The sequence below is a fragment of the Vulpes vulpes genome, chromosome 5 (genome assembly GCF_048418805.1).
Source record: "Vulpes vulpes isolate BD-2025 chromosome 5, VulVul3, whole genome shotgun sequence".
NCBI lineage: Eukaryota > Metazoa > Chordata > Mammalia > Carnivora > Canidae > Vulpes > Vulpes vulpes.
The window spans coordinates 18,679,319-18,701,917 of NC_132784.1; the positions used below are offsets into that span (position 1 = coordinate 18,679,319).

General features: G+C 39.4%; 1 protein-coding gene across 1 annotated transcript in view; it reads right to left on the reverse strand.

Moving 5' to 3' along the window:
* The window catches only part of MCM6 (minichromosome maintenance complex component 6), a 34,613-nt gene extending 12,653 nt beyond the window's left edge, over positions 1-21,960 (reverse strand). Inside the window, exons 1-10 of the mRNA XM_026015558.2 lie at positions 21,762-21,960; positions 17,623-17,769; positions 15,632-15,742; positions 13,963-14,212; positions 11,142-11,307; positions 10,720-10,865; positions 9,515-9,665; positions 7,154-7,295; positions 1,967-2,108; positions 1,197-1,304 (exon numbers count right to left, since the gene is read on the reverse strand). Of these exons, the coding sequence (XP_025871343.1) occupies positions 1,197-1,304; positions 1,967-2,108; positions 7,154-7,295; positions 9,515-9,665; positions 10,720-10,865; positions 11,142-11,307; positions 13,963-14,212; positions 15,632-15,742; positions 17,623-17,769; positions 21,762-21,868 (1,470 nt within the window). The 5' untranslated portion in view covers positions 21,869-21,960. The remainder of the gene's footprint in view (positions 1-1,196; positions 1,305-1,966; positions 2,109-7,153; positions 7,296-9,514; positions 9,666-10,719; positions 10,866-11,141; positions 11,308-13,962; positions 14,213-15,631; positions 15,743-17,622; positions 17,770-21,761) is intronic.
* Positions 21,961-22,599: the final 639 nt, after the last annotated feature.

Here is a 22,599-nt window from a genome sequence, read left to right on the forward strand (position 1 = left end):
GTTTAAAAAGACATCTGGACGGACCAAATAAGCATAGGACAAAATGCTTGATTTTATTCATAATTAAACACAAACCAAAATATTAAGGCATCATTTTTCATCTACTGAATCATCAAAATTAAAAGTCTCCTAATGCATAAAGCAAATAGGCACTCCCATGTAACGGTGGTGGTATGACATACTACCAGCAATTTCTTGTTAGGAATTTATCTTGCAGCTAGAAGATGCATGTGATAAGATGTTTTTGTTAATATGCCTTCTAATAAAAAAGCTGAAAATGACCAAATATCACTCTATGGGAGTCTAATGAGCCAAACAGGGAACACAGACTCGAAAACCATGTGGTAATAAAAATGGATCTAACACATGTGCTGGTATAGAAAGATTGCCAAAATAAAATTATGAAGTTAAATGAACAAAAAACTAAACTACATGCATTATGCTTATTTACGTATGAAAAACTTCTGAAAGGGCTGTAACTTTAATAGATACTCTGAACAGTTTTTAAAAAAGATTTTTATTTACTTGAGAGAGAAAGAGAATGCATGAGAGAACAGGTGCAGTGTGGCAGGAAGGAGGGAAGAGGGAGCGGGAGAAGCAGACTCCCCACTGTGCAGGGGAGCCTGATGTGGGGCTTGATTCCAGGACCCAAAGATCATGACTTGAGCTGAAGGCAGACACAAGTGACTGAGCCACATAGGTGCCCCAGCACTCTCAAAATTTATTGGTGATAGGAGTTGCAGGAGAAGATTTCACCTTTTAATATATATTTTCTTCTACTACTTAAATTTTCCTTACCTATTTGAATACATTATTTAAAAAGTTTGGTTTCTCTCTAATGTTGGTTACAATACTGTACTTATTATTTTCATTTTAAAAATGTTGACTTTGATTATTTTTTGTTACAACTGGTAGTACACATTATCAAAGAATATAGAAGCTTTGTGGAAATTTTGGGAAGTGAAATGCTAAAAGTTTTACCAATACTTCCTCTACTTTCTGTCATTACAACACATTTTCATAGTACCCTAAAAAGCTCCTAGAATATGGATTAATAATTCTCAGGGCTGTTTCCCATTTCAATGATCAGCATTTTATGTTGAAATAATGCATTTTATCCAAGTGAACATCTCGAGAGCTACACTAATCTTTAAGGTTATGGCATGATGCAGCAGAACGAAAGTGAATACACATACCTTCACTCCTGCTTTAGTGATGGAGATGGTTTGCTGTTCCATAGCCTCATGAATAGCGACTTGATCCCGCACATCCATCTTATCAAATTCATCAATACAACATACACCCTTGTAACCAAAAAATTAGCATAAGAAACTGCCTTTGAGATGCCAAATGGCAAGTATAAACTTAAGTTTACTACCAGAGACCTTTTCTCTAAACAACTTTAAGGTAGGTAAGTAAGCAATCTTAATTCCTTAATTTCCTCTACTAAAGTAGGCTAATTTGTCAGATTCCATTGCTAGAAGGAACCATGTGTTGGCTCATTTTAAACCAAGAGCAAGATTAAAAACATACAGCTACTTACTGCATTTTTATTTAACATCAAAACCTTGTGTAAATCTCTAGGTCAAATACTCTGGGTCACCTCAGCATTGATTTTAGGTTGGGGAAATGAAGGGTAAATTTGGAACATAACATCTATAAACGTATAGCTACAGCTTACATGCCTTTACAGATCTAACATACTCATGTCAAATACAGTAAAGTGCAACAGACATACTCATAGAGGTGTCATGGTCTGGAAAGGAAAAAATGCTGGGAACTACTAGTCACAAAAACACACATACTCTGGGCAGGCAATACGTTCTAGATTAATGAAACTATGAATTATTTACTAAAAATGGTTTTTAAAAAAAGGATATCTTATTAATAGAAACTTATAGGCCTTTGCTGATCAAGAAGAGGCTATTCTGATTTCTTTATAACCAAAAGTATAAAATGTTCTTACATTATCAGCCAGCATCAAAGCTCCAGCTTCAATGACAAATTCATGAGATTCCTCATCTCTCACAACAGCTGCTGTTAAGCCAGCAGCACTGGATGCTTTGCCGCTAGTGTAGACAGCTCTGGGGCTGAACTCCTCCACGTGCCTATTCAAGGTTATTATATTCATTAACGCATGACTACAAAGCATACTTTCTAGAAATGTTAGCTGATAGGGCTTATGTCAATCAAGAATTAAAATTTCTTAAAGAACACGTGAGAGAGGCATTAGGCATAAGCAATTCATAAAGATGTATGTCACAGACTAAATAGAAAGTCTTATCTCCTTTGGGCTTTAAAAAAATTTTTTTTAAATTTTTATTATTTTTTTTCCTTTGGGCTTTGAAGTCAATTTAAACCCACTCCTGTCAAGTGGAAGATGAAGTTCATACATGACAAGAACATCATTTTAAAAGAAGGCTTTAATAATAGTTTGGCAACAATGGATCCATTAGAAGGCCTTGCACTTAAAAAACAAGACAAACTAGACATGAGATTTATTCCCAAATAGGTTGGTTTGGGACGCCTGGGTGGTTCAGCAGTTGAGCGTCTGCCTTTGGCTCAGGGTGTGATCCTGGAGTCCCAGGATCGAGTCCCGTATCAGGCTTCCTGCATGGAGCCTGCTTCTCCCTCTGCCTATGTCTCTGCCTCTCTCTGTGTGTCTCTCATAAATAAATACATAAAATCTTCAAAAAACCCATAGGTAACATCATAGTTCATGGTAATAGGCTGAATGCTTCCTCCCTAAGTTCTGGAATAAGACACTGATGTTTGCTCTTGTCATTTCTATCCAACATTATACTGAAAAGTCTAGCCAGGACAAGAAAACAAAAAGGTACCTATATTTGAAAGGAAGAATAACTATCACTATTTGCAAAAAACATGACCTGATAAGATAGAAAATCCTATGGGATCCACTAAAAATGAATAAATGAGTTCTTGTAAGGCTACAAGATAAAGGATCAACAATCTATTGTATTTCTATATCCTGGCAACAAAAACTCAAAAATGAAAATTAGAAAACAGTTCTACTTACAACAGCATGAAAAAGGGTAAAATCCTTATGAACAAATTTAAGAAGCACTAGTTTATACTATGAAAATAACAAAATACTGTTGAAAAAAAATAAAAACCTAAATAAATGGAAAGATATTCCATGTTCATGGATCTGAAGACTTAAAAATTATTAAAAAGATAATATATCTCAAGTTGATCTATAGATTAATACCATCTCTATTAATATCACAATTGGCTTCTTTGTAGAAACTGACAAAGCTGATCCTAAAATTCATGTGGGGGGGGCTTGGGTGGCTCAATTGGCGTCCAACTCTTGATTTCAGCTTGGGTCATGATCTCAAGAGATGTAAGATCAAGCCCTGCACTGGGCTCAACTCTGGGTGTGAAGCCTGCTTGGGATTCTCTCCCTCCCTCTCCTCTTCCTCCCATCACTCATGTGTGCTCTCTCTAAAAAAAAAATTTTTTTAAGTAAAAAATAAAATAAAATTCATGCAAGAACTCAAGTTACTCTGAATAGCCAAAACAGAGATCCCTGGGTGGCGCAGCGGTTTGGCGCCTGCCTTTGGCCCAGGGCGTGATCCTGGAGACCCAGGATCGAATCCCACGTCGGGCTCCCGGTGTATGGAGCCTGCTTCTCCCTCTGCCCATGTCTCTGCCTCTCTCTCTCTCTGTGACTATCATAAATAAAAAAAATAAATAAATAAAATAAAATAAAATCTAAAAAAAAAAAATGAATAGCCAAAACAATCTGGAAAAAGAAGAGATGGATGACTCACTTTCTGATTTTAAAACTTACTACAAAAATAGAGCAATTAAGATAGTGTGGTATTGGCCTAACGGGAGACATGAAATATAACTGAGAGTCCAGAAATAAACCTTTTCATTTACAGTCAACTGATTTTCAACAAAGTTGTCAAAAACAATTCAACAGAGGAAAAGAATAGTCTTGGCATTCAAACAACTAGTTATCTACAATCAAAAAGAACAAAGTTGGACCCCTATCTCATACTATGTACAAAAATTAACTCAAAATGGATCAAGGACCTAAATTTTAAGAGCTAAAATTATCCCAAAGAACTGGATGCAGAGACTTGAACAAATACTCGTACATCAATGTTCATTAACAGCATTATTCATTAATAGCCCAAAGGTGGAAACCCAAATGTCCATCAATGGATGAACAGGTAAAACAAAAGGTTATAAATACACATAATCAATTATTATTTAGTCTTAAAAGGGAAAGAACTCTAAGACATTCTACAACATGGATGACCTCTAAATATTTAAGTGAAACAAACCAGTCACAAAAAGACAAATACTATATGAATTCATGTATATAAGGGACCTAGAACAATCAAATTTAGAGACAGAAAATAGGATGGTAATTACTAGGGACTGAGACAGGGGTAAATTACTGTTTTAATGTAAACAGACTTTCAATTTGGGAGATGAAAGAATTCTGAAATGGATGATGGTGATGACTACAAAGCCTGAATGGACTTAATGTCACTGAAAAATATAGATAAAAATGTTTAAAAAGGCAAATGTGATGTGTATTTTATAATTTTTAAAAAATGGTGAAAACTTACTAATGTTCATAGCACTACTTATAAAAGCCCAAGGAGAAACAATCCAAATGCCCATTAACTAATAAATAGATAATTTTTAAAAAATGATTTTATTTATTTATTCATGAGAGAATAAATCCAAATGCCCATTAACTAATAAATAGATAATTTTTAAAAAATGATTTTATTTATTTATTCATGAGAGACACAGAGATAGAAGCAGAGACATAGGAAGAGGGAGAAGCAAGCCTCTCATGGGGAGCCTGATGCGGGAGTCGATCTGGGGACTCTGGGACCACACCCTGAGTCAAAGGCAGCCACTCAACTACTGAGCTACCCAGGCATCCCTGACAAACAGATAATGAAATGTGGTAAATACATATGATAGAATACTAGGCAATAACAGAAAGTACTGGTATGCTCCAACAAGGCTGAATCCTGAATACATAATGTTAAGCAGAAGAAGCCAGTCACAATGAATCACATAGTATGTAATTCCATTTATAGGAAATGTCAAGATAGAGACACTAATGTAGACTAGTGGTTGCCTACGGTCAGGGAGGAAAATGAGGACTGCTAGAAGGTACAGGATTTCTTTTTCGGTAATGAAAATGTTGTAAACCCAGTATGTTGATGGCCATACAACTCTGAATATACTAAAACCATTGAATTGTATACTTAGAAGAGGTGAATTTTATGATATGGAAATTATATTGCAATAAAGATGCTAAAAGACCCACTATATATAAAAGGCTATTTCTCTCTAAAATAATCATGTATAATACAATTCTGTTGCCAGAATTAGCAGCAATATTATAGCATATCTTTTTGTGGTGGTGGATAGGAAGCGGTTGGTGGGAACAGAGGAAATGAAGAGAGAATTCCCTCCCCCACCTTTTAAAAGATGTTATTTATTTGACAGGATAAATAAAGGAGAAGGAACAAGCAAGCATAAGCAGGGGTAGTGGAAGAGGGAGAAGCAGGCTTCCTGGAGGATGTGGGGCTCTATCCCAGAACCCCAGAATCATGACCTGAGCTGAAGGCAGATGCTTAATCAACTGAGCCACCTAGACGCTCCAGGATAATCTCTTTCAACATAGGACTATTATTTTCAAATCTAAAGCCTAGTCCTTGATATATGTGAAGGAAATAATATTTAGTTTTAAAATTCCAAATCAACTAAAAATGTTTCTGGAACAGTGCCACGTTACAAATTTCCCAAAGGAAAAGCAGCTTGATATAGTATGAGGAGCACAGCTTTGCAATCAGATACGTATGAGTTCTAATACACATGGTTCAGCAGTCACCTATTAGCTATGAGAAGGTGGATAAGGAACTAAGTTTCAGAGAAGTTTTGTTTGCCTCCCTCAAAAAAAGAGGATTATATTACGTGCCTGTCTGAGTGCTGCTAACACAAGATGCATACACTCACACAGTACCAAGAACACAGCAAGTATTTCAAAACCAGTTGCTACTATTTTGACCTCTAGGTTTCTTTTAAGTTTGAAAGTAAGCAAATATTTGCTATAGCTTCTAAAAATAGGTGAAAATTGCCAAAGTAGTACATATGTTGATGGTTAGCATAACACATCTCATCCTTGTTGCACTATTGGAAAGCATGTTCTATATAAGAATCTTAAAAATGTTTGTATTCTTAGTCTCAGCAATCCTATGCTTAGGGATTTTCCCAAAGGAAACAAAACAAAACAAATCATGATGTTCACTATACCAACATCCATAATCATTAAAATAAATGAAGGCAAGCTAGGAAAATAATTTTGTAAGTTACAGTACACCAATAAAAAATGTGAAAATAAGGAAACATATTTAGGGTAAATTAAAATTAAAATATGTTGTGATTTATTACCATGAAAACATTCACATATTGAAAAACTTTTAAAAAGATTACACAAAGATATTATACAAGGATTAAGATAACTCAAAATGGGATTGGAATTATAGGTAAATTTTCCCTATTCTAAAAATTTTTTTTTTCCTATTCTAAAAAATTGTAAAATGTGGGCAGCCCCAGTGGCGCAGCGGTTTAGCGCCGCCTGCAGCCCAGGGCATGATCCTGGAGACCCTGGATGGAGTCCCACGTCAGGCTCTCTGCATGGAGCCTGCTTCTCCCTCTGCCTGTATCTCTGCCTCTCTCTCTCTCTGTGTCTCTATGAATAAATAAAATCTTAAAAAAAAAATTGTAAAATGTTATTACATTCTGTTAAAACAAATTAAGGTAAGGGGATCCCTGAGTGGCTCAGCAGTTTAGCGCCTGCCTTCAGCCCAGGGCGTGATCCTGGAGTCCCAGGATCGAGTTCCACATCGGGCTCCCTGTGAGGAGCCTGCTTGTCTTCCTCTGCCTGTGTCTCTTAGGAATAAATAAATAAGATCTTAAAAAACAAAACCAAAACCAAATTAAGGTAATTTAATATAAGCAAAGTTATATATTCAACAGTTGTAATTTATACTGCTGCTTTAATAAAGGCACAATGCATTCTTGTTAGCACAGAAAGCCTGAACTATGAATACTCTGTTTTTTCCAATGTACTACCTTGGCAAACACTTACTTGAGAAACTGGCTCTTAGCTGTACTTGGGTCACCAACAATGCAAACATTTATGTCCCCTCGAAGAGAGGTTCCTTCCCCTGTTGTCTTTGGAACACCACCAAAGAGCATCAGCAGGACACCCCGTTTTACTTCATCATTGCCTAAAAAGAAAACGCAAGGTTATTTTTCAACATGAGGTTAAACAATTTCAAAAACGACTATAAGGCATGTTTACTGACGTAGAGCCAAGAAAGCTGAAGTGAAGCGTAAGACTGAAGTAAAAATACCTGGCTTCTAATCTTGGTTCTTCTTCGTAAAACTTAAAGCCACCTAACCGCTATCCCAATGTCCTTACCTATACACCACAGACGGCACAGATGCTGATGCTCACCATCCTAAGAGCCGTTCCTTGTCTGTAAGTCCTACTTTCTCAGTCTTTCCTGATGTAGTACTTCTCAAATAACTCCATAAATAAACTATGTCCACCACAGCACACTGTATTTGCCAATTCTAATAGCAGAATTTATTGTTGTATCAAGAGTTTGAGGAAACAATACACAATTTACTTCTTTTGTATCACCAACAGTGTTGAATATAAAAACTCACTAAATGAACTGCTATGGATTAGATAAGATACTGAATGTGATCTATGGTTTCTTCTACAAGCTGTTTATGAATCCTACATGAAAAGGAAATGTATAGTAAAAAAAACTGGATCTTTAAATATGTGCTGTTAAAAATTTTTTTCTGTGCTAATTATTATGACTTTTTGTGAATTCTATCAACTAAGTGCTGGGCAAACCATCCCTTAAAGGCAGAGAAAAAAATCCATTTCACAAACAAGCTTTGACTTATGATCTTTGAAATAAATGTGTCAGGAAGTGTCATGGTTTTTAAATAGTCCACAAATTGTTTAAATCTTCTCACTTGAAAACAGAGCTTAATTTTCCTCTCCTTAGGGAGTAGCTGGACTTTATTATAACTTCCTTCTAACAAAATAGCATATGGTAAAGTGAGGGTGTTTAACTTCTGAGACTAGGTCCTGAGAAGCATTTTATTTCCTTCTGGTTTGCTCTCTTGGAGACACACACACTCTGGAGGAAGAAGCTGCTGTGTTGTGAGAACATGAAAACAGACCTGCGGAAGAGATTCATGTGGCAAGAAAAATGAGTTTCCAGTTAATAATCAGCACTAACAGGTAAATCCTTCAGCCTAGTCTAGCTTTCAGATGATTGCAGCCTCATCTAAAGTCTTAGCTGTATCCTCATCAAAGACTGAGTAGGCACCACTCAACCAGAACCACTCAAGTAAACTTTTCTCAAATCTTGACCCACAGATTGTAAGAGACACTGCTGTTTGAAGCCACTAAGTTTTGGGGTAATTTGTTATGCAGAAATAGATTAAGTTTCTGGGTGAGGAGTGGAGCTGGATCAAAATTTGAACACTTAATTAAGGGAAGATACTCTAGAATTCATGAAGGATTATTAATATAAAGGATTTCAGTTCAATTTCACTGGCCAAATATTTAGATAGAAAATAGGTAACTTTTTAAATAGCTAAGAAATATATATGAGAAATACCCATAACCCCTCTGAATTCCTGTCATAACTCCAATTCACTATGAAAGGATGGGAAAAGCAAGGCTAACGCACGAGGCTTGAAACTTTAGTCACATACTCCAACAAACAGGTTAAATAATGGTGAGCAACTAGCAACCGAGAGCCAAGAAAACCATAAAGAAACCACTGAAGGTATAGACATAGTACATATAGCCAAGAAACAAAGAATTTCCTTCTTGAAAATTAAAAAAAAAAAAAAGATAAAAAGATCAGGATATTAATCTAGCACATTATAATGTACTTAAGTATGGTTCTACCCTAAAGCTAGAAAAAGAAGCCTAAATGACTTTTTTCTTTTTAAAAAACCAGGGTAAAATATACGTAACAAAATACTTACCATTCCAACCATTTTTCAATATACAGTTCAGTGGAATTAAGTACACTATATTTTATAACCACCACTCTTATCCATTTCCAGAACTTTTCATCATTCCCAACAGAAACTATCCAGGAAATACTAACTCCCTATTCCCTCCCCCTATAGGTAACCTCCTTCTACTCTGAGTCCCTACGAACTTGCTTATTCTAGGTACTTCACTTTAAGTGGAATCATGTAGTATCTGTCCTATTGTAAATGACTTTTTAATATCCCTTGTAAATCCACTAAAAATCCTTTGGATCTGCTTTATGTGCTGTAAGAAATCACTTATTGCTGTTTTTAAAAAAATTTGAGGTTCTAGTATAGTGAACATTAAGTATTTATTGCTATTTTTTAATCATTTTGATTTCAATCTTATGCCATAAATGGAAGGAACTCTTACCATGTATAGTAGGGAACAGGCTGGTACAGAGATTGTGGTACAGATTTTTATCCTGACTCATTTCAAACACTTTCTCCCACTCCTTCACAGTCATTTGGTTCTTAATGCTCTCAGCAGTCTGTTCCTCATCTCGGAGTTCTTTCCCTCCAAACTGAAGGGTAGAGAACAAAGGAAAATTAACTTGCATGAAAACAGTCAAAGGAAAGTGATACAGAGCTTCATTATACAGAGCTTCATTATAAACAAACAAACAAACAAACAAACAAACACCAGCCTGGGATTTCAACTTCAGAATCTGTTGACTACAAAGGTTTTCTAAGAAAAAAAAAAAAAAAAAAAAAAAAAAAAAAAAAAAAACCTAAACTAGTAAGACCTAAGTTAATCGAGATACTTTACAGTTTGTTCTCTCCAGTGAATTAAAAACAAAAAAGCTACCACTGTTTTATATTGCTATCTAAATGAATCTGAATGCTCAAGAGATGAGCCATAAGAAAATGTTATTCACTGATATGAACATGCAGTAACAGAATATTACATTCACCCATCTTCTTCCAATACTGGACTATTTTCCAAACTTTTTCTCATTGCTTTCCCATTAGGATGCAGAAACAAGCTCTATACAACTATAATGCCAGGAATCCATCACTCACAGAAAGAGCAAATTAGTTTACTTCCCAGATTACTAAATTTTTCTATTTGTATTTTCTCCAGGAGCATGAAAGAAGAACTGTGGTAATTAAAAAATTATATCATGGATAATTTATATCAATGCTCTTAAAGCACTGATCTCTTAAACATGAAAACAGGCTTTTCTTCAAGGTCAGGAAGACACGAAAAGATTTGGTTTTAAAATTAAAGAATCAGGGGCGCCTGGGTGGCTCAGCTGGTTAAGTGTCTGCTTTTAGCTCAGGTAACGATCTCTGGGTCCACTAAATTTTCAGGACTCGGCATGGAGTCCCTGCTCAGTGGGGAATCTGCTTCTACCTCTCCTTCTGCCCTTTGCTCATGTTCTTTCTTGCAAATGAATAAAATCTTACAAACAAAAAACAAAACACACACACACACACACACAACACAAACCCTAAAGAATCAACCTATCCTCCAACCCTGCCACCATTAACACTGACTAGATAACTCAGTAGTTTCAGAAGCCTATATTGTGACGGTTGCAGAGGAGGTCATTCTATTAAGGACTAAAGACTCACCCTTGGGTTGGTGGGTGCAACACAACAGGCAAGAAAGACCAGCCTGTATGAAAGGTCCCTAACACCAAGAGCCCGGAGTCCTCGAATGCCTTCTGTCTCATATCCATCAACACCACTTACACGGGAATTAGTTTCTGCACGTGCTCCTGAAAGAATGATAGTTTGTTTCACAGCTCAAACACCAAAGGTGCTGAGAATCAAAATTGTTCAAATAAACAAAACCTATAAATCCAAATATTTCATTTAGGCCTTGAAATTTTTCAGAACAGTATTTTTTGTAGCAAAATCAATTTGTCTCTATCTTATACTTTCCTTGCTCACCCTGATGGGTAGCCAAAAACAAGACAATGAAGATTCTAGAAGCTGAATGTTCTGTTTTCAGGTAATGAGAATTTGTTAAATTTGAGCTGAAGATTACTGACCTGGTATGCTAAGCTTAGAGACATCAGGCACAACAATTAGAGTCCCTGTAAAGTCACACTTGTCACCAGCTTGAGCTGACTCCACAGCTTCAGCTCTCAAGATCACTTCTAAACTTCGGGGGATACTCCCTCGAGGAAGCTCAGCTTGAGTCTCTTGAATACGAACCTAGAACAATGGCCAAGGAGAAAAGATTATTTTTCAAATGCCATATAATCTAAATTAATGCCAGAAATATTGACATATTCCAAACTCTTACCATTTGCACTTTTGACAATTGCCAAACTTCATCTTAAAAATTATCTATGCTAAAACTCCTTCCAATTTGGTTAAGAGATGACATTTACTTAAAAGACTTCACCTTTAGGGGTAGATGGGTGGCTCAGGCAGTTAAGTGTCTAACTCTTGATTTCAGCTCAGGGTCATGAGACTGAGCCCCATACTGGGCTCTGCACTCAGCCCAGAGTCTGCTTGTCCCCCATCCTCTGCTCCTCCCTCCACTTTCACTCGGTTTCTCTCAAATAAATAAAGTCTTTGAAATAAAAAACACACAAAAAAAACCCTTCACCTTTAGTACATTTATCACAACGAGCACTGAGTTAATATATGGAACTGCTAGAGCACTATATTATACACCTGAAACTATAATACTGTATGTTAACTATACTGAAATCAATAAAAAAGATAAAAACTTCACTTTTACTAAAGAAATGTTTTCTTACTTGCTTACTTGCTCAAACTATGTAAAGATCTATTCTTTTTTGTTTTTTAAGATTTATTCATGAGACACAGAGGGAGAGGGAGGGGGAGAGAGAGAGAGAGAGAGAGACAGGTAGAGGGAGAAGCAGGCTCCATGCAGGGAGCCTGATGTGGGACTCCAGGATCACGCCCTGGGCCAAAGGCAGGTGCTAAAACTAAAACCACTGAACCACCCAGGGATCCCTAAAGATCTATTCTGTTCCATCTTCCACTAAATTTTCAGGGAAATCTTATGGAAAATTTCACATACTTTATACATGCCACTTCAACACTACTGTTAACATTACTTAGATACACACATATCTTTACTATATTTGAAAGATATTATAAAAATCAAGATATTTCACTAATTATTTTCATACTCATCTCCTAGAAGACCATCTGCTATGTAAACATGGTATCATTACCACAGCAAGACAATTAAATAAGATCTGCTACTATCTAGTACATCCTTAAATTTCCTCAATTGTGAAGTGTCCTTCATTACAACTGTTTTTTGTATTTTTTACAAACTAAGGCCCTATCTAGATTTACACTTCGTATTTGGTTGTTATATCATATTTTTTTTTCAAATATAAAGCACCTCTTACCCAAACTTGTTGGCAGAGTATGTGATTCATATAAACTAAGTCCCAGATTGATATTAAAACACTAAGGAGGGATCCCTGGAGGCGCAGCGGTTTAGTGCCTGCCTTTAGCCCAGGGCGTGATCCTGGAGTCCCAGGATCAAGTCCCGTTACCAGGCTCCCTGCTGCATGGAGCCTGCTTCTCCCTCTGCCTGTGTCTCTACTTCTCTCTCTCTGTGTCTTTCATGAATAAATAAAATGTTAAAAATAATAATAAAAACATAAAACACTAAGGATGAAAAACCAAAGCTAATATTAATTATTTTAAGCTGGTACTCATTCTCCCATACTTGAATGCTTGAGCTGCTGCAACTTTTCTTTCCCTTTGCCTATCACAGATTTACTAAGTTCTGTGGGGACCTCAGATGGGCTCCACCCACAATCTTCATTCTTACTGCTATCCCCCAACTCTTGCCTAGGTAACTACAAGTGCCTAATTGTTAGTCTCTTATTATACACTACACACCAATGTCCCATTAATCTTCCTTTAAAAAAGAAAAGTTCACATCTCCTGAAAATACCTTCCCCTTGTTTATCAAGATAGATCCAAATTTCCCAGCCTGACATTTTTAAGGCTTGGACTACCTCACACCTCACACCAAATCATCCCTCAGATGATCTTCCATTTCTATCATGATAATCATCACTGCTATCAACAAACATGTTGGGGCACCTGGGTGACTCACTGGTTGAGCATCTGCTTTTTGCTCAGGTCATGATCCTGGGGTGCTGGGATTGAGTACCATATCAGGTTCCCCACAGGAAGCCTGCTTCTCCCTCTGCCTATGTCTCTGCCTCTCTCTGTGTCTCTCAGGAATAAATAAATAAAATATTTAAAACAAACAAACAAACAAACAAACAAAGATGTCCATTTCTGCTTGTCCTTTTATTCATGCCTTCCTCCCTAACCACCAACACGAGGTCTTAACAAGTTTCCACTTCTTCGAAGTTTTCTTAACACTAGTTCACCATCATCATCATCTTCATATGTTTATTATTTATTCTCTGATAAATATATTTTGTCACAGTCTGAAGGAGCTTCCAATCCAAATTATTAAAGGTCAAAACACAATTATATATTGATAATTGAATTTTGTATTAAGAGTTTTGGGCTTATATCTATAGTTATATATATAATGATTCTCAACTTACATGCTTAACATCACCTAAATAAGCTTATAATAACTTCAAGTGCCTAGAGGTGAATTATTAGCATATACTGAACCTGAACTAATAACCTTTGGAGAGGTCCCTGGGTTGCTCAGTGGGTTAAGCATCTGCTTTCAGCTAAGGTCATGATCCCAGGGTCCTGGGATGGAGTACTGCATTGGGTTCCCTGCTCAGTGAAAGTCTGCTTCTCTCTCTGACCCTCCCCCCACTTGTATGCTCTTTCTCTCTCTCAAGTAAATAAATAAAATCTTTAAAAATAAATAAATACCTTTTGAAAATCCACAAATCTTGATTTATTTGTGTCCAGCAAGAATCTCCTTCTGTTGGCACAAACTGGATTTCGGCAGATATTTGGTTGTGTGTATTTGAACTGCTGTTCTACATCCTTGATTACTGTCTGACAGTCCAAGCATAGGAATGTTCCACTCACAAGCTCTGGGTGAACGGGGTGAGTCCGTACTACCTGCCCACTGATTCGAGTCAGTAAACCAATTCTGGATGAGGTGAGTTCTCGAATTCTATTTAAAAACAGATGTCCCATTAGTAAATATTCATTTCTAACTTAAGAAATGTTTCCATTTTAATAAGAGGGTATTTAAGGATAAATTTATGCTAAAACAAACAAAAAAACAGCAAAAAAAAAAAAAAAAAAAAAGAGAGAGAGAGAGAGAGAAAGAACTCTTTGGACTCTTCTCCAAGAATGATTTAGTCAATGCGACCATTTCTAAATTACACAGTGTATATGCATTCACAGCAAAAAACATCAATATGAAAAACTAAATGGCACCAAAGAAATTGTAATTATAAAACATATGATCCCATTTTATTCTATATGCAAACGTTTTTTGCTTACCTACAATTTCTAAATAATCATGTATTAGTTTCATAGCAAAGTTATCATAGGAAAGAAATGGCATACTCAGAAGTTGGAAACATTTCCTTTACCTCACAAATTCATTTTATATTAAATAACTTAGCAATTTTTCAAGTAATTTCAGAAGTTTAAGTCTTTAAAATATCACTTCAATTTCTTTCTTTCTTGCTTTCTTTTTTTTTTTAAGAATTTATTTGAGAGAGAAGACAGCACAAGCAGGGAGAGGCAGAGGGACAAGCGCAGACTCTTCGCTGAGTGGAGAGCCTGATGGAGGGCTCAATCCCAGAACCCCGATCATGTCGAAGCCGAAGTCAGATGCTTAACTAACTGAGCCATCCATTTGCCCCAAATTTGTTCTTTTTAAATAACTGCTAAAGAAAGAGTGTCTTGGGTGGCTCAGTGATTGAGCATCTGCCTTTGGCTCAGGTTGTGATCCCGGGGTCCTGGGATAGAGCTCCGCATCAGGCTCCCAGCAGGGAGCCTGCTTCTCCCTCTCCCTATGTCTCTGCCTCTCTCTCTGTGTCTATGAATAAATAAATAAATAAGGGACGCCTGGATGTCTCAGCGGTTGAGTGTTGGCCTTCGGCCCAGGGCGCGATCCTGGAGTCCCCGGATCAAGTCTTACATCAGGCTCCCCGCATGGAGCCTCCTCCTCCCTCTGCCTGTGTCTTTGCCTCTCTCTCTCTCTCATGAATAAATAAATAAAATCTTAACTAACTGCTGAAAGGAAAAATGTTTTAAAGTCATGCCATTTAAGCTGTCAAAAATTTCCAAAGATTCATCAATTTCTGTGACTGTTCTCAGTTTTTATATTTTCTCACTTTATTTTTTTCCCCTAATGTCCCCTGAAAGCTGTCCTGAAATTTGACAATCCCCAGAAATGGCTTTATTTAACTTCCCATTTGATCTCCCTGGAAAAATGTATTTCTCCAAAATCAAACTTTCTAGATAAATGAACCTAACTCTTGACACATATAAGACTAAACCTCCTGAGTTTTTTAATCATTAATTGATGCCTATACTGTTTGGTGAATTCCTGCTTTTTCAAAGAAGGCTTTCTTACTTGTGTCTGGTAGGCAGGTCTTGGAATGCAACATAAAAATCCTTGGCAAGAGGAATCTCTTTTCGGTCTTTGACAAAAGTTTTTAAGGCCCGACATAGGTAAGGGTAAACTCTGAAAAGCAAACAAATGAACAAAAATCACATGACATCTTCAAGAGACCTACCAAGGCCCCTTTATGTTTCATGCTTATAGACTAAACAATTTCATCTGGCTACAACCAACTATACAGGACACCTCTATTTGCCTAGTCTAGGGTTATGAGCCTCTTCCCATCCTCTCCTATTACCCCACAGATCTAAGACAACAGAAACACCAAGATAAAATGTTATACCCAAAAATCCACTATCTTTAAATAATCACTTAGCACCCACACTGCAGGTCACTCTTATGTCCAAGATTCAACAATCTAGGTGGTTTACGATCCAACAAGACAGTCTCCCATACTAGTCTCTGGCCTGGTATATTCTTTTAGGTTTAATTCTTGACTGATAAGAAATGGATGAGGGGAGAAATTTGTGTGCTCAAGACATGGAGCACATTGGCAGAAACATTTCACTTGACTGGTTAGACTGAAGTGTCTTGATAGAAGTTCCTAGCAGTTGCTGCAGCTTGATTTAAACAGTGGGATTTGGAAAGCTTCTGAAAAATGAGCTACTTTCAGCAGACAGAACTGCTACATGGCCTGTGTATGAGGTATGGCTACGGGTGTTTCTACTACCAGCCTGGATTTTCTATCTCCCTCTCACTTGTCAATACAGCTCTTCCTGCTGTGTACTATCTCAATAAACCCTGCTGCTTATCCCACAACCATTCTTGATGATCAGATATGATTAGAAAAATTGAAACAAGTCTTCTATCTCTCAGTTCACTATGTAAAGGAATAGGGCTGTCTTTCCTTACTCCTGGGTCTTCATTTCTCTTTCACAACTGTACATAATGTTTATTTTAACCTGGTTTTATTGATACAGATTGTCACATTTATTTAATCCAAGTGCGGACAAAGATTTGCATAAAAAGATATTTCTTATTTTATACAGCAATTAAAAATTAAATGAAAGCCTATGTTATTAATGTCTAGTTTCTGCCCAAAGAAATGCCAGCTATCGGGATGCCTGGGTGGCTCATCAGTTAAGCGTCTGCCTTTGGCCCAGGGCATGGTCCTGGAGTCCCAGGATCGAGTCCCACATCGGGCTCCCTGCATGGAGCCCACTTCTCTCTCTGCCTATGTCTCTGCCTCTCTCTCGGTCTCTCATGAATAAACAAACAAAATCTTTAAAAAAGAAAAGAAATACCAGCTATTAAAATGTTTTCAAGAGATTTTATATGACATGGAACAATATGTTATACTGTTAAGTGAAAAGACCAGAGACTACATCCACAGCATGATCTCAATAGTTACATATACTCAGAAATACAATGAAATGTGCTAGAATATCCTTGGGAAACTCCACATTTGCAGACCTGCTAATGATGGTTATCTATGGATGGTGGGAATATATACGTAATCCCACTATCCATAGTTATGTATGTATTCCCTCTACTTATGTCTACTTTCTAAATTCCCTATAATATACACATTACTTTTATAATCAGAAAAAGATTAAACTTTAAGAACGGTATCATTACTTTAAAGACACCCCTGATCATGAACAGGATCCACACACCTTCTCAAAACACCTACTCCTGGGGGCAAAGGAAAGGATCAAATGAATGACACAGTAATACCACTGAATGCCTGAAAGTAAGCAATCCTCTGGAAATTTGGGAAAACTACATAGAAAAAAGGTTTTCAACATTTGCATGTGAAAAATACTCAGGTACACAAAGGTCTAAATTAGTGCAGAGCCAATACTAAAACAACCACTGGTTCTATCAAAGGGTCTCTGAGACAGCTGCCCTTCTGCCTCACAAATGAACCAAACCCAGTCCAAGAAAAGCTGGATTCACAGGCTTCATATCTATTTAAAGTAAAGAAGATTAATATGCCATACCTATAGAACTCTTCTTGAATGGTGGTAGAAAGTTGTTGGTTAAATTGCTCCAGGTCCACAAAACTCACAACCAATGTGTTTCTCTCAGGACGGATGAGCTCCTCTGCTAACTGCAAGTACTTAATTTCTCCATCACTGTTCTGGAACCTGCAGATACATGCAAGTCAGATTAAATTTAAGAATTAGGTGGTAAAGGGACGCCTGAGTGGCTCAGTGGTTAAGTGTCTGCCTTTGGCACAGGGCATGATCCCTATCTCGAATCGGGCTCCCTCCGGGGAGCCTGCTTGTCCCCCTGCCTATGTCTCTGCTCCTCTCATGAATAAATAAATACAATTCTTAAAAAAAAAAAAAAAAATTTTAGGTGGTTAAAAAAAATAATCTAAATGCCTCATAATTCAGTGTATTGGTTAAAAACTATCAGTTTTAGGGTCAGACAGGATAATTTTACTAATTGTATAACTTGGGGCAAGTTATTTGTTCCCTCCCTTTTAGAGAAATAAAAATAAATTAGGACATTGCTTTATCTCAATAGATTACTGTGAAGTTTTTTTTTTTTTTTTAAAGATTTTACTTATTTGAAGGAGAGAGAGAGGGAACATGAGTAGGGGGAGGGGCAGAGGAACTAGCAGATTCCCCTGCTGAGCAGGGAACCCACTGCAGGCAGATGCAGGGCCAGAGATGCAAGGCTTGTCCCCAGGCCCCCTGGGCCTATGACCTGAACTAAAGGCAGATGCTTATGCTTAACTGATTGAGCCACCCAGGTGCCTCTACTCTGAAGTTTAAAGAAGAATGTCTGTAAAATGCTTTGCAGCAAGCCCAGAACACAGAAAAATGTGGGCTTCAGGTTTTAATCTGCATTTCTTAATTTAATATTTTGTAATAAAAATGCCAACTATTTTAAAATTATTGTTACGTATAATTAAGATTGGAAAATATTAAAGCAAGAAATGCAGTTTAAATATAGATATATACTGGACATCTACCTGCAAAGCATTATGCCCTAGATACTTAAAGCTAAAAATGATGGTGTTGCTCCTGACCTAGGACTGACACTCTCTTGAGAGACATTTCTACTACAGAGAGGTTAACAAGACAATCTAAATGTCCATGACGGGACGCCTGGGTGGCTCAGTGGTTGAGCACCTGCCTTTGACTCAGGGCATGATCCAGGGATCCAGGATTGAGTCCCGCATCGGGCTCCTTGCATGGAGCCTGCTTCTCCCTTCTCCTAGGTCTCTGCCTCTCTCTCTCTGTCTCTCATGAATAAATACATAAAATCTTTAAAATAAATAAATAAATAAACGTCCATGACAACTGGGTAAAGAAAATGTATACACATACAACGGAACAGTACTCAGCCTTAAAAGGGAAAGTCAACAAAGATGAACTCTGAGGATATTACACTAAATAAGCCATTCACAGAAAGACAAATACCATATGATCCTACCTGAATGAGGTATCTAAAATAGTCAAATACATATAGTCAAAGTGGAATGGGGGCAGGTGGCTGGCTTAGTTGGTAGAACATGTGACTCTTGATCTCAGGGTCAGGAGTTCAAACCCCAGGTTGGGTGCAGAGCTTACATTAAATAAATAGATCGACAGAGAGACAGCAGAATGGTAGTTGCCTGAGGCTAGAGCAAAGGAGGAGATGTGGAGGTCCTAATAAATAGGCATAAAGTTTCATCCAAATGAGACCGAAAAAGTCTTAAGAGATCCACTGTGTAACATTGTACTTAAAGTCAATGATAATATATCGTGCAGCTAAAAATTTAAGAGGGTAGATCTCATGTTAAGTGAGATTATCTATTTTATTGTTTTTCACAATAAAATAAAGGGGAAAAAGGAAGAGGTACAAGAAATGTGCTGTGGGATTATAAACTAATTCTGCTCTAGGAGAACATGTAGAAACGACTCAAGCATTTAAAAAGTGACAGTGGAATTCAGCCTTGAAAGACATTTAGAATTTGAAAGAAAGCAAAAAAATACAACAACAAAATCACCAAAAAAATCCCAGTAGTGGCTAGACTGGCTGTAGGTGTTGATAAATAAGTGGCAATGTCAGAAAAGGCATGGGAAGGATGGTGGCAGGCTGGTTGTGGGATGAAACTGGGAAGAGGAGCTGTGAAGAATTTGGGACTTTATTCCATAAACAAGGGCAAATCAAAGTTGGAATTTTGAGGGGAAGTTAATATTCCCCTCCTTCCCCAAATACAGTGATTATTTGTCCTATTTATCATTATCCCTAGCACCTAGCTGTATGGTACTTACTGCAAGGCAGTGAAAACAATTATATTCTTTGTTAAAATGAAACATCAATTGAGGACCTATGTAGTGTGGTGTGACAGCCAGGTGGGGTTAAGGATGAGATTTCCATTCAAGACAAAGAGGCTGACAGGTAGGTACAGCAAGTTACACCACCAGAGATAACGGAAAATGGCACCTTAGGAGCCTAAGGGAAGAAAGGATTGATGTTGCCTTAAAGGTTTATAGGATTTGGGACAGCCCGAGTGGCTCAGTGGTTTAGCACTGCCTTCAGCCCAGGGCGTGATCCTGGGGAAACAGGATCAAGTCCTGGGTCGGCTTCTTGCATGGAGCCTGCCTCTCTCTGTGTCTCCCATGAATAAATAAAATCTTAAAAAAAAAAAAAAAAAGCTTATAGGGTTTGACAAAGGAAGTCTGAGTCTGTAGCTAGGTTTTGAAAGATAAATGGCTGTCAGGCAGAGATAGGGAACGTAAATTAAATTATTGTTTTAAATATATCAGAATTTTGGGGCACCTGGGTGGCTCAATGGTTGAGTGTCCGCCTTCAGCTCAGGGTATTTATTATCCTAGGGTCCCAGGATCCAGTCCCACATGAGTCCTGATGGGAGCCTGCTTCTCCCTCTGCTTATGTTTCTGCCTCTCTTTGCAATTCTCATGAATAAATAAATAAAAACTTTTAAAAAAATACATAAATGAATATATCAGGATCTCTTAAGATAGAATTACTCACAACAGTAAAAATGTGGGGAAAAAAAAAAAAAAACCCCAAGCGTCCATGAACGAACGGACAGGAAGGGGTACAGGCACACAGTGAAATACTACTCACCCTTACAAAGAAATTCTGACCCACGCTGTATACGGGGATGAATCTTGAGGATGTTATAGTGGTAAGTGGAATAAGCTGGTCACAAAAGAACAAATACGGTAGGACTCCAAGCAGACCAGGCGACCAGAACAGTGGAATTCATCTGAACTAAGGGGGATGAAGGAAGGCTGCCAGGTGCTGCGGGCAGGGTGGGGGGAAGGGAGCGACGGTTTAGGGGTCGCAGAGCGTCAACTTTGGGGAAGCCCAGGAGTTGCCGCGAGGGACGGCGCCGCTCCAAGAGCTGCTTCACAAGCTCCATGTAAGCCCTTAACGCCACTCAGCTCTACACTTAAAAAAAGTTAGATGGGAAGTTTTGTAGGTCGATGTAACATAACATGTAACATCCACGTCACGCATGTCTTACAATTAAAAAAAAAAAAAAAAAAAAAGGAGGACGTCATAAGACATTCCGAAGTCCACAGTCTTAGGAAAAAAGAAGTGATGCATCTGCACTAAGAAACCCAAGGGGCGGCAGTGGCAGGAAGCCGGGCAGGGGGTCAGGAGGGCCCAGGAGCCTGGGAGGCTCTGGGAGGCGGGACGTGTGCGTAGAGGGAGGGGGACGGGCAGCACGGAGCGCGCCCCCGACGCTTCGGGCGGGTCCGGGTCCCCGCGAGCGTCCGTCTCCGCGCTCGGTTCCCCAGCGCAGCAGGGGCCTGGCCGTCGGGTGCCATCGGGTGCCATCGGGACCGAGCCTGCCCCCTACCCTGCGCGCCCCAGGGTCCGCCGAGGCGCCCAGGGCCCGCTGAGGTGCCCCAGGGTCCTCTGAGGTGCCCCAGGGCCCGCCGAGCGCCCCAGGGCCGACGGGGCCGCCAGCCTTACCGGCGGGGACGGCAGAAGGACGGGACCCAGGCGCTCGGGGGGGGGGGGGGTGGGGCGGGGGTCTCTACTCCCGTCGGCCGCGGCGCCCCCCCCCCCCCCCCACGCCCGCCCGGGGAACGGGGCTCCGCTCCGGAAGTGGGGACGGGCGGCCCGGGGAAGTTCCGCGAGGAAGGGGCGCGCGCCGACTTACTCCTCCAGGAAATCCAGGAAGAGCTTCTGGCACTTCTCGGCCACCTCGTCGCGGACTTCCTGGCGCTGGCTGCCGGCGCCCGGCTCCGCCGCCGCCGCGAGGTCCATGGCCGCCCGGCGCCGAGGGGCCTCAGCCCGCACGCTCCTCAGCCGGCAGTCGCTTCCCCGCAGACGCTGCCGCTCGGCGCGCGCCCCCGGCGGCGGCCGCAACCAATCGTGGCGCGAGAGCTCGCGGGTTTCGCGCCAAACCTGCCCAATGAGCGCGGCTTCTCCCTCGGCCCCGCCCCCGGAGCCGGGATTTCGCGCCAAATGCAAAGAGCCGGAGGAAGCCCCGCGGGCTCTGCCTTGGCGCCTGCGCGGTGTGGCCGGGGGCCGGCAGCTTGGTTTCTGGGGCAGCTTAGGAGGTCGCGTCGGGATTCACGTGGTTTTTCAGGTGTCCTTCAAGTCGTTTCACTGATACCCATCGAGCAGTAGACATAAGGCTCCATGGAAGAGAAAAATGAGTAAGATTCAGACCTGCCCGAGCTGGGTAGTTGGAGGAAATCGTAAATCACAGGTTGCAACTGTCCAAGAGCCCAAAGAGATGTGTCAAGTCACCAGGGAGCAGGGGGCGCAGAGGCACTGTGGTTGGGGCCGGCCCGAGGAAATCAGCGAGGTTTCTGTCGTTGATGGACTCCTCCCTTGAATGCATCTGTTGGTTTAGGTCCTCTTGATTTTCTTTACTGTCTCTGGCCATCTTTCCCCGGCTTCGTTCCTCTTGCTTTTTCTCCTCTTTGGCCGTTCTTGGGTAGCCTCCGGAGCTGCTTCTCCAGTGAGTCCCTTAAGTGGTCTGGTCCCAG